Source organism: Mercenaria mercenaria, chromosome 8 (genome assembly GCF_021730395.1).
Source record: "Mercenaria mercenaria strain notata chromosome 8, MADL_Memer_1, whole genome shotgun sequence".
In the NCBI taxonomy this organism is placed as follows: domain Eukaryota; kingdom Metazoa; phylum Mollusca; class Bivalvia; order Venerida; family Veneridae; genus Mercenaria; species Mercenaria mercenaria.
Window position 1 is genome coordinate 39,630,557 of NC_069368.1, and position 12,935 is coordinate 39,643,491.

General features: G+C 38.2%; 1 protein-coding gene across 7 annotated transcripts in view; it reads left to right on the forward strand.

The window, feature by feature from the left end:
• LOC123566555 (putative uncharacterized protein DDB_G0271606) overlaps positions 1 to 12,935 on the forward strand; it is a 148,016-nt gene that overhangs the window by 55,290 nt on the left and 79,791 nt on the right. For all 7 annotated transcript variants that reach the window (XM_045360769.2, XM_045360767.2, XM_045360771.2 and 4 more), the window contains exon 4: positions 4,955 to 5,113. In XM_045360769.2, the coding sequence (XP_045216704.2) occupies positions 4,955 to 5,113 (159 nt within the window). The remainder of the gene's footprint in view (positions 1 to 4,954; positions 5,114 to 12,935) is intronic.

Here is a 12,935-nt window from a genome sequence, read left to right on the forward strand (position 1 = left end):
ACATCCCTACATTCCTGATTCTTTTATATAAAATCTGTCATTCCATTGTTTTTTTTGTAGATCACCAGTACCGGCTAGACTCTCAGGACCTTCACTTTTATATTCCCTCCTCTCACACCCATTATCACAAGAACTCAATTTTTTCTCCAAGAACCATTAGACTCTGAAACAACCTACCACATCATGTTAAATCTAATGCTACTCTTAATGAGTTCAGGAGTGGCCTAGATTACTGATGTTCAAACCTGAAATATATGTTTTATCATCTTTTAACCTGTAACTTGTAAATAATAGTGCTGATTTTAATATTGCACACTAATTTGTGTTTTCAATAAAGGCTTAATCATCGAAGTGTCGACCAGACAGTCGCCTCTCAGTCACAGTCTGTCATTGACAATGGGGACTGTCTAGTTCTGGCTAACATAACTTAACTGACACTTTTTATTTTCTGATGGTCGCATTCATTAAGTTATGGCGAAACCCCATTTGTTTAACTAACCAGTATCAAACTGCAACATCTCGCACAGTCTCTCGTGAGAAACACATGATGTCATGCAACAGTTCAGAGCACGTGGTTATTCTTGAAAATCAGTATCAAAATTTTACCTACCGTATTTTCCCGAATTAAGGCCCCCCCTCTAATTAACGCCCCCCACCCATTTTGGAGGGGAAAAAAAGTCAACAAGAACGGGAAAAAATCACCTACCTCATTTTTATAAGTCCACATAATAAGTAATTTACAGTACTAAAGTCCAATGTATTTAAAATTAAACACACTTTTAAACAGTCCATGTACCGTAAGTCCAAAACATTTGTACTAAGTACGGTACGTAACAGAAAACTAAACGGTAAATACATTTTTGATTTGTTTTTACACCACTCACGCACACGCTTCCTGACGACTTTAAACAAACTTGCAGCAATGTGTTTACGATATACCCTTTTCTTCGGCAGTTTTAAGAACTTTTAATTTAAAAGCAGGCACAGCAGCGTGTCAAACCATTGACATTGTGTATTGCGCAATTAGCTACCCGCATGTACTAAGGAAAATGTTATCGGAGTACACAGCTGTTTGGGTCATGACGTAATGTGTAGTGTCGCGAGCGTGTCAAAAAGCCAGACATGGAATACACGAGGTACCGTATTTAAATGCATAAAAGACACACTGCATTAAATTGGATGCCAAATAATTACGTTTTAGGGGGATTAAACAACACAGAAACACTTTACAGCTAGTTTGAACGATGTTTTTAAGTTTTGTAAAAATTTTCATTTTTTATTTTTTTACCTCAAATAAACGCCCCCTCTTTGGAAAATGTAACGCCCCCGGGGGCGTTAATACGGGAAAATACGGTATTTATGAATTTAATTTAATCACATAAAATCTATAAAACAACATACATTTTCTCAGAAAATGTCAATAAATAACGATTCTCTACCGCCTATTGGTTTTTCAAAATGAAGAGTACCCTAATCAGGTGACAACTGCAATGACGGACAAAATATTGCAGACAGGGGTACCAATTTGAAACTTGTGTTCAAATTATGTTGCATGGATTATTTATGCCAGATCAAAAGGAAAATTGATTAGGAATATTGTATAGTAAAAGGTGAGTCAATTGCTTTTATAAAATTATAGCGTGACAGACTTCTGGAACGATTCCTGGTTAGGTGTCAGTACGGGATTCATTTTAGCTCAGATATCCATAACAGCATATTATATAAACATCTCTGAGCTGAATTTTTACCTAGGGACTACTGTGCAGATGTAGACAAATTGATTGTGAAACATACGGGACCGTAATACGAGCCACGCTAAATGATTGTTCGTACAGGACCGTCAAAGAGCCACGCTAATCTATTTTAAGAAACAAAACAACAACATGTCTAGCACATTCGTATCGCATTTTCTGGTAAACTGCCTTTCCTTTTATTTACCAACAGGCTTAATTTTATAACATTAATGTATTATTTGTAGAAATGGCATCAAAAAGCAAAATATTTGTAAATTTCTTCATTTTTCCGCCGTCTTTACACAAAATCCTATCACAGCCGATCAGCCATTGTTGTTTTCAACGTATTTAAATTTTTGTCACGTGACACTCTTTGTTGGTTTGCGGAATTCAGCGAAGCCTGGCGAGTGAATTAGTGACCAGCTGGTCATTAAATACTTCATGGTTTTATATCCATTCGTATCTCAACAATATTTGGCCATCCAAGTCTAACTAACGGGCGAATTTGTTCATTAGACTGTTTTCTGCAAATCTACAAAGTTACTTGCTTTATTTTAACGGTGATTTTTAACAGGATTATAACTTTAACAGATATGATTAAAATCGATCAGATTTGTTGGAATAAAATAGCTGCCAGTTTTTTTTTTCCCCAAAACTACATGTTGTTATTTTAAAACGATTTCAAAGAACTGTTCTTTGAGTGCCTAGCTGCATGGATTGTTTGCTCTATTGTGATTTGACATAAAACAGGTATGTCATATCTAAGAAATAAAAATCTTCAACCTGCCTTCTCCTAAACCACTAGTCAAGTTTTCCATCTGTGCAGTTTGAATTGGATCCATTCTGTTTTATAATTTGAACAATTTTGGTAGAGGACTACTAGATGATGCTACACACCAGATATCAAAGCCCTAGGCCCTGTGACAGGTAAGCTGTTGTGACTGCTTGATGTCCGTCGTCGTCATCAGTCGTGCGTCGTCCATGGTCCGTCAACAATTTCTAAAAAAATCTTCTTCTTGAAAACCACTGGGCAGAATTACACCAAACTTCACAGGAATGATCCTTGGGTGGCCCCCTTTCAAAACTGTTCAAAGAATTGAATTCCATGCAGAACTCTGGTTGCCATGGCAACAGAAAGAAAAAACTTTAAAAATCTTCTTGTCCAAAACCACAGGGCCTAGGGCTTTGATATCTGGTGTGTAGCATCATCTAGTAGTCCTCTACTAAAATTGTTCAAATTATCCCCCTAGGGTCAAATATGGCCCCGCCCCAGGGGTCACATGGTTTATATAGACTTACATAGGGAAAACTTTGAAAATCTTCTTGTACAAAACCACATGGCCTAGGGCTTTGATATTTGGTATGTAGCATCATCTAGTGGTCCTCTACCAAGATTGTTCAAATTAGACCCCTAGGGTCAAATATGGCCCCGCCCCGGGGATCACATGGTTTATATAGAATTACATAAGGAAAACTTTGAAAATCTTTTTGTACAAAACCACATGGCCTAGGGCTTTGATATTTGGTATGTAGCATCATCTAGTGGTCCTCTACCAAGATTATTCAAATTATCCCCCTAGGGTCAAATATGGCCCCGCCCCGGGGGTCCCAAGTTTTACATAGACTTATATAGGAAAAAAAGTTTAAAAATCTTCTTGTTTGAAACCACAACACTTAGACCTTTGATATTTAGTTTGTAGCATTGTCTTATGGTCCTCAACCAAAATTGTTCAAATTGTACCCCTTGGGTGAAAAGAGGCTCTGCCCTGGGGGTCCCAAGTTTTATATAGACTTATATAGAAAAAGCTTTAAAAATCTTCTTGTCTGAAACCATGCAACATAGGCTTTTGATATTTGGTATGATGCATTGTCTAGTAGTCCTCTACTAAAATTGTTCAAATTATGCCCCTGGGGTTAGAAGAGGCCCCACCCTGGGGTCACTTAGTTATTATGTGAGTTATATAAGAAAAATACTTAAAAAATCATCTGATCCTATTTCTAAGACTGTTTAATTATAATTAGCTGATGACCCCAAGTAATATGATGTCACTTGACTGTGACCTTGACCTACAGACCTACTTTCTTGTTTTTATGCCCCCGAAGGGAGGCATATAGTTTTTGAACCGTCTGTCCGTCTGTCGGTCTGTCAGTCTGTCGGTCTGTCAGTCTGTCCGCAATTTTCGTGTCCGGTCCATATCTTTGTCATCTATGGATGGATTTTCAAATAACTTGGCATGGATGTGTACCACAGTAAGACGACGTGTCGCGCGCAAGACCCAGGTCCGTAGCTCAAAGGTCAAGGTCACACTTAGACGTTAAAGGATAGTGCATTGATGGGCGTGTCCGGACCATATCTTTGTCATCGATGGATGGATTTTCAAATAACTTGGCATGAATGTGTAGCACAGTAAGACGACGTGTCGCACACAAGACCCAGGTCCGTAGCTCAAAGGTCAAGGTCACACTTAGACGTTAAAGGATAGTGCATTGATGGGCGTGTCCGGTCCATATCTTTGTCATCGATGGATGGATTTTCAAATAACTTGGCATGAATGTGTACCACAGTAAGACGACGTGTCGCACGCGAGACCCACATCCGTAGCTCAAAGGTCAAGGTCACACTTAGACATTAAAGGTCATTTTTCATGATAGTGCATTGATGAGTGTGTCCGGTCCATATCATTGTCATTCATGCATGGATTTTAAAATAACTTGGCATGAATGTGTGACACAGTAAGACGACGTGTCGTGCGCAAGACCCAGCTCCATAGGTCAAATGTCCTAAACTCTAACATCGGCCATAACTATTCATTCAAAGTGCCATCGGGGGCATGTGTCATCCTATGGAGACAGCTCTTGTTTAAGATACAGCCTTGAAATTTTGATGACTTGCACAGTTTTGCACACAAATCGTAAAACTGAATTTCATTGACCATGAGTCCCTACTGACTTTCTTAATATTTTATCATTTGAAACATGTAGCTCATATTACTCAGGTGAGCAATCTAGGGTCATCATGACCCTCTTGTCTTATAAGTTGCATACAGGTGCTGAAATTGGTAAACAAACAGTATGGATATGAGGAAAAGAGGAAAAGTGAACAGTATGGATGTGCACTGGTTGAAAATCCCTAATGATAATTTTTGCACAGCAACGCTCAAATATAATCATTGTATATATAATCTGGAAATGAATAGTGAAACTTACACAATGTATTTCAGTGACTGTGAAACATTTGTGGCGAGAGAGAGAGATGCCACCCTTGAGGATGTGTACAAAGCTGTTGGGGCCTCCCCGCTTATCAGCATGCATAAAAGCAATGTCAATTTAGGAAGTTACAGAGATCAGATTTCCAAGTTAGCTGCACAAATGGATCAGGAGTAAGTGTTTTTTTTTAAGCAAGTTTAGGGTGAACAATTGTGATGGTTCTTTGTCTGTCCTCTGGTGTCAGTCCTTCTGCTTTAACTTTTTAGCTTACCTGAGCACAAAGTGCTCAGATTGAGCTTTTGTGATCACGCTGTGTCTGTTGTGTGTACATCTGTGTGTGCGTCCGTCAAGTTGTTTATCCATCGTCAACAATTGGGTTTAAACGACCTCTACAAAACAACTGAATGAATTTTGATATAACTTTGCATGGATGTTCCTTGGATGGTCCTCTACCAAAAATTTTCGAACAGTTCCGCTTGGTTGCACATAAGGGGTGCCAGAGCTTAAAATAGAAAAATCTGCAAACAACATCTCATAAACTGATGGTCCAATTTTGAAATAATTTCACACAAATGGTCTGTGTGTGACCCTCTACCAAGATCATTCAGATTATTCCAATTTGTCAAAAAATTGGCTGCCAGAGGGTGTGGCAGGCCTAATCCTGCGTTCCTACTTTTTCCTACATTTTCCTTTTTAGCTCCACTTTTCGGAGAATAGGGGTGCTATTAAACGCACACCGGCGTCAGGGCATGTCACTTTCTTGGTTAAATTTTTTCGGCAACCTTTGTTTTTCTGTCATATCATTGTTACTATTGCTTATATCTTACTGTAACTTCACTTAAACATTGTCCAGCATACAAGCAAAGTATTTGCAGTGTTTTAGCCCATTATACCCAAGGTCAAGGTCATCAAGTTGTTATTATACGCCCGTTTGAAAAATGGGACGTATTATGGGAACGCCCCTGGCGGGCGGGTGGGCGGCATCCACAGACTTTGTCTGGAGCATATCTTTTTCATGCATGGAGGGATTTTGATGAAACTTGGCACAATTGTTCACCATCATGAGATGAAGTGTCTTGTGCAAGAACCAGGTCCCTAGGTCTAAGGTCAAGGTCACACTTAGAGGTCAAAGGATACAAGAATGAAAACTTTGTCCGGAGCATTTCTTCTTCATGCATGGAGGGATTTTGATATAACTTGGCATAAATGTTCACCATCATGAGTTGGAATGTCATGCACAAGAACCAGGTCCCTAGGTCTAAGGTCAAGGTCACACTTAGAGGCCAAAGGTCAGATACAAGAATGACTTTGTCTGGAGCATTTCTTCTTCATGCATGGAGGGATTTTGATGTAACTTGGCACAATTGTACACCATCATGAAACGGAGTGTCATGCACAGGTCCCTTTAGAATTACTTCCCTTTGTTGTTACTATAAATAGCTTATATTGTAATTTTTTCATTACTAGTTGTAGGGAAAAATCGAGACCACTTTTCTGTAATACAACATGCATGTTACATCCAATTTTGAGGTGTATTTTGACCTGTCTCTACCTAGTAAGGATTTTTGTGTGGACTTACCATTTTTAAAAAAAAAAAAATTTGTTTGTTTAAGATTAACTCCCTTAGTTGTTACTATAAATAACTCATATTGTAACTTTTTTATAATTGACCGTAGGGAAAAACCAAGACCACTTTTCTGCGGTACAACGTAGATGTTAATTTCAAATTTTAGGTGTATTTTAAGGTATCTCTTCCTGGTAAGGAGGTTTTTTTTTGGATTTAGAAAAACAAAAGAATTACAATAATTACTACACAACCACAGAATTAAAATTCCATTTGCAAATACAGGTGCTAGTGTAAAGAAATTTGCTATGACGGGCGTATATTGTGACATTCTGGCACTCTTGTTATGTCTCCCACCACACAGTGGTGTGGGAGACATATTGATTTACTCCAGTCTGTCTGTGTGTCTGTCTGTCAGTCACAAAGCTTGTCCGCACTCTAAGTCGAACATTTCTCATCCGATTTTCACCAAACTTAAACAAAATGTGTTTGACCATAGGACCTCGGCCAAGTTCGATAACTAGCCAAATCGGTCCAGGCGTCTTAGAGTTATGGCCCTTGAATTACCAAAAATCGGTCTTTTTACTCTTGTCCGCACTCTAATTCGAATATTTCTCATCCAATCTTCACCAAACTTATACAAAATGTGTTTGACCATGAGACCTCGGCCAAGTTCGATAACTAGCCAAATCGGTCCAGGCATTTTGGAGTTACGGCCCTTGAATTAGCGAAAAATCAGCCTTTTTACTCATTTCTGCACTCTTAGTCAAACATTTCTCATCCGATCTTCACCAAACTTGAACAAAATGTGTTTGACCATGAGACCTCGGCCAAGTTCGATAACTAGCCAAATCGGTTTAGGCATTTTGGAGTTACGGCCCTTGAATTATCGAAAAATCGGCCTTTTTACTCTTGTCCACACTCTAAGTCGAACATTTCTCATCCGATCTTCACCAAACTTGAACAAAATGTGTTTGACCATGAGACCTTGGCCAAGTTCGATAACTAGCCAAGTCGGTCCAGGCATTTTAGAGTTACGGCCCTTGAATTATCGAAAAATCGGCATTTTTACTCTTGTCCGCTCTCTAAGTTGAACTTTTCTCATCCGATGTTCACCAAACTTGAACAAAATGTGTTTGGCCATAAGACCTTACCCAGGTTCGATAACTAGCCAAATCCGCCCAGGCACTTTTCATTTATGGCCCTTGAATTACTGATTGGATCCACTCATCCAGACCATCTAATTGGAACATCTAGAGAAACTAACATTTTTCATAGGGGCAGTTGTGGGAGACATGCGCTTTTCTCAAAAGCATCTCTAGTTGATATTAAATGTGTATTGTACTGGTCGTGAATTGAAAACATGTAAACAACAGTGACATCACATAGAATGAAAATGTCCCTTTGATCCAGCTTGTGTCAGCATATGTTAAAAGAAAAAGTTGTTAAACAGGTTTAACCCAGTTCCTGATGCAGGTGTCAAAACGTGCCTGAATTTCAGTTATAGAGAATATTAGGTGATTGTCTTTCTTAACTGAAGTTTATCCACCGAGTTGAAGGTTTATCCACCCCGAAATTAAAATTCGTATGCCCTTGCTTGATTCAGTTACACAGGATTCCTTACAATAAAACATTATTCCTTACCTTTTGCTTTGCCTTCTGTATATCATAAATCATCGGTGCTAACAGCGCATTCATGTACAAAACAAGCAAAGTGGTTTTGACTTGGATAAAATGCAGCCGAAAACCATGATTGAGATGAATTCAAATGCCCGCATTCAGTCTGTACCTTAAGTTTACTCCATGAGCAAGACAATGTGAGGTTAATGAAATTCCTTCTATCACGAATGGTTTAGATCCAATAATTACAATAAACGACGGCTTAAATCTTATTTTTAGCTCACCTGTCACAAATTGAAAAAGTGAGCTTTTGTGACCGCTTGATGTCCGTCGTCTGTCATGCGTCAACAATTTGTAAAAAAATCTTCTTCTTGAAAACCACTGGGTAGAATTACACTAAACTTCGCAGGAAAGATCCTTGGGTGGCCCCCTTTCACAATTGTTCAAAGAATTGAATTCCATGCAGAACTCTGGTTGCCATGGAAAACCTTTAAAAATCTTCTTCTCAAAAACCAGAAGCCCTTAGATATTTGGTGTGAAGCATTGCCTAGTGGACCTCTACCACATTTGTTCAAATCATGACCCCGGGGTCAAAATTGACCCCGCCCCAGGGGTCACTTGATTTTACATAGGAAAATCTTAAAAAATCTTCTTCTCAAAAACCAGAAGCCCTAGAGCTTAGATATTTGACATGTAGCATTTCCTAGTGGACCTCTACTAAAATTGTTCAAATCATGACCCCGGGGTCAAAATTGACCTCGTCCGAGGGGTCACTTGATTTTACATAGGAAAATCTTCAAAATTTTTCTAAAAATAAACCAGAAGGCCTAGAGCTTAGATATTTCACATGTAGCATTGCCTAGTGGACCTCTACAAGATTTGTTCAAATCCTGACCCCCGGGGTCAAAATTGACCCCACCCCAGGGGTCACTTGATTTTACATAGGAAAATCTTCAAAATTTTTTAAAAAATAAACCAGAAGGCCTAGATCTTAGATATTTGACATGTAGCATTGCCTAGTAGACTTCTACAAAATTTGTTCAAATCATGACCCCCGGGGTCAAATTGACCCCGCCCCATAAGGTTACTTGATTGTACATAGAAAAATCTTCAAAATTTTCTAAAAATAAACCAGAAGGCCTAGAGCTTAGATATTTCATATGTAGCATTGCTTAGTGGACCTCTACAAAATTTGTTCAAATCATGACCCCCGGGGTTAAAATTGACCCCACCCCAGGGGTCACTTGGTTTTAATGTAAGAAAATCTTCAAAAATTTTCTAAAAATAAACCAGAAGGCCTAGAGCTTAGATATTTGACATGTAGCATTGCCTAGTGGACCTCTACAAATTTGTTCAAATCATGACCCCGGGGTCAAAATTGACCCTGCCCCAGGGGTCACTTGATTTTACATAGGAAAATCTTCAAAAATTTTCTAAAAATAAACCAGAAGGCCTAGAGCTTAGATATTTGACATGTAGCATTGCCTAGTGGACCTCTACAAATTTGTTCAAATCATGACCCTGGGGTCAAAATTGACCCTGCCCCAGGGGTCACTTGATTTTACATAGGAAAATCTTCAGAAAATTTCTAAAAATAAACCAGAAGGCCTAGATCTTAGATATTTGACATGTAGCATTGCCTAGTAGACTTCTACAAAATTTGTTCAAATCATGACCTCCGGGGTCAAATTGACCCCACCCCATGGGGTTACTTGATTGTACATAGAAAAATCTTCAAAATTTTCTAAAAATAATTTTTTAATTACTTCCCTTTTATGTTTCTATAAATAGCTTCTTGTCCTTAAGTGCAATGATAACAGGTGAGAGATATAGGGCCATTATGGCTCTCTTGTTCTAAATTCCTAATTAAAAATGTGTAAACACTAGGGATGGCAACGAATATTCGAACATTCGAATATTCGTTCATTTCACAAATATTCGAATACTGTTTCACTATTCGAGTGTTCAGAAAAAATATAAAATCATGAAAAATAGATAAAAGCCTAATGAAATAACCAAAAATGTTCGTTTATCTAATTTACCAAAACCTGCTTTCATTATAAATTCGCGCAAAAATGGCTTCTGTCTATGTCAGATGTGTCATTTTGTATATTAGCGTGGCGAGATTGTACATTGCTATGGTGATGAAAGTATACCCTGTAGTTAAAACGGCTAATTGCTTACCTTCAGAAAATTTTAAGGGTTTCTGATTGATGTGATCCGTTATAAGTCGCCTTGTTTTCCATAGGTGCGAACCACGTGTAATTAAATAAAATCATCAGATAGCACTTCAACTAAAGACTTGGATTTCAATCAAAGTCAATAAAAGATGTATTTGAGTAAAGAAAAATGCTGAAAAGTATAGAAAACAAGTCAAATGTGATGCATATTTTGATGTAAATCTATTTGACATGACAAATAAATCTATTTCATATGGTTAACATTTTATTTTTAGCTCACCTGAGCACGAAGTGCTCAAAGGTGAGCTTTAGTGATCACCCTGTGTCCGGCGTCCGTCGTCGTCCGTCGTCCGTCCGTCCGTCCGTCCGTCGTCAACAATTTGACTGTTAACACTCTAGAGGTCACATTTTTGACCCAATCTTAATGAAACTTGGTCAGAATGTTACCCTCAATAAAATCTTGGACGAGTTCGATATTGGGTCATCTGGGGTCAAAAACTAGGTCATCAGGTCAAATCAAAGGAAAAGCTTGTTAACACTCTAGAGGTCACATTTTTGGCCCAATCTTAATGAAACTTGGTCAGAATGTTACCCTCAATAAAATCTTGGACGAGTTCGATATTAAGTCATCTGGGGTCAAAAACTAGGTCATCAGGTCAAATCAAAGGAAAAGCTTGTTAACACTCTAGAGGTCACAATTTTGGCCCAATCTTAATGAAACTTGGTCAGGATGTTACCCTCAATAAAATCTTGGACGAGTTCGATATTGGGTCATCTGGGGTCAAAAACTAGGTCACCAGGTCAAATCAAAGAAAAAGCTTGTTAACACTCTAGAGGTCACATTTTTGGCCCAATCTTAATGAAACTTGGTCAGAATGTTACCCTTAATAAAATCTTGGACGAGTTCGATATTTGGTTATCTGGGATCATAAACTAGGTCACCAGGTCAAATCAAAGGAAAAGCTTGTTAACACTGTTGAAGCCGCATTTATGACTGTATCTTCATGCAACTTGGTCAAATTGTTAATATTGATGATCGTAAGGTCCAGTTTGAATCTGGGTCATGTAGGATAAAAAACTAGGTCACCAAGCCAAATCAAATGAAAAGCTAGTTTACACTAGAGGCCACATTTATGACCATACCTTAATGAAACTTGGTCAAATCTTGATGATCTATAGCTCAAGTTCAAATCTGGGTTAGGTGGGGTCAAAAACTAGGTCACTAGGTCATATCAAAGGAAAAGCTTGTTAACACTCTAGAGGCCACATTTATGACTATATCTTCATGAAACTTAGTCAGAATGTTACACTTGATGATCTTTAGGGCAATTTTGAATCTGGGTCATGTCGGGTCAAAAACTAGGTCACCGGGTCAAATCAAAGGAAAAGCTAATTAACACTGTAGAGGCCACGTTTATGACCATATCTTAATGAAACTTGGTCAGAATGTTAATCTTGATAATCTTTAGGTCAAGTTTAAATCTGGGTCAGATGGAGTCAAAAACTAGGTCACTAGGTCATATCAAAGGAAAAGCTTGTTAACACTCTAGAGGCCACATTTTTGACTATATCTTCATGAAACTTAGTCAGAATGTTAAACTTGATGGTCTTTAGGTCAAGTTCGAATCTGGGTCATGTCGGGTCAAAAACTAGGTCACGGGGTCAAATAAAAGGAATAGTTAGTTAACACTTTAGAGGCACATTTATGACCATATCTTAATGAAACTTGGTCAAATGTTAATCTTGATGATCTATAGGTCAAGTTTAAATCTGGTCAGGTGTGTTAAAAAACTAGGTCACTAGGTCAAATCAAGGAAAAGCTTGTTAAGACTCTAGAGGCCAGATTTATGACTGTATCTTCATGAAACTTAATCAGAATGTTAAATCTTGATGATCTTAGGTCAAGTTAGAATCTGGGTCATGTGGGGGCAAAAACTAGGTCACCGGGTCAAATCAAAGGAAAAGCTAGTTAACACTTTAGAGGCTACATTTATGACCATATCTTAATGAAACTTGGTCAGAATGTTGATCTTGATGATCTTTAGGTCAATAGGTCAGGTGAGCGATACAGGGCCTTCATGGCCCTCTTGTTTAAATTAGTACTCAATATTTAGACAAATAGTAAAGTTAAGCCAAATACTTTTTTCTTTATAATATCCTTATTAGACTCCTCCAACCCAGCAGTCGAAAACACTTCATTTGATTGAAGATATAGTTCATTCTTATACGTGAATCTACCGTCAAAATGCAAGCAATGCCTCCTGTCGTTTGAAGTATTTCACGTGATCACTCGGATGTCTACTACTTGTAATAGTGCGGAGAGAACCTTAATTACGTGAGGGTTATATCCCTGTAAGAAGTAAATAAATCCTGTATAAATTAGATGTATATGAAGGCAAAGAACGAATACAGTCTACACTGTATTAAAAGACCGCCCAAGGGACTGCTAAATAGTGGTCTCTTAATGGAATGGTCTCTTAATGAATTTCAGTCAGATGAAGGGAAAAGTTATTTTTAACTGTTAATGTACTTCGCCTTTAACTGATGTGGATGCCATGATGGCGAAAAGCTACATGTATGATTTCAAAATCTGTTTTAAGACCGTGAACAAAGCTTTATTGCATTCAGTCA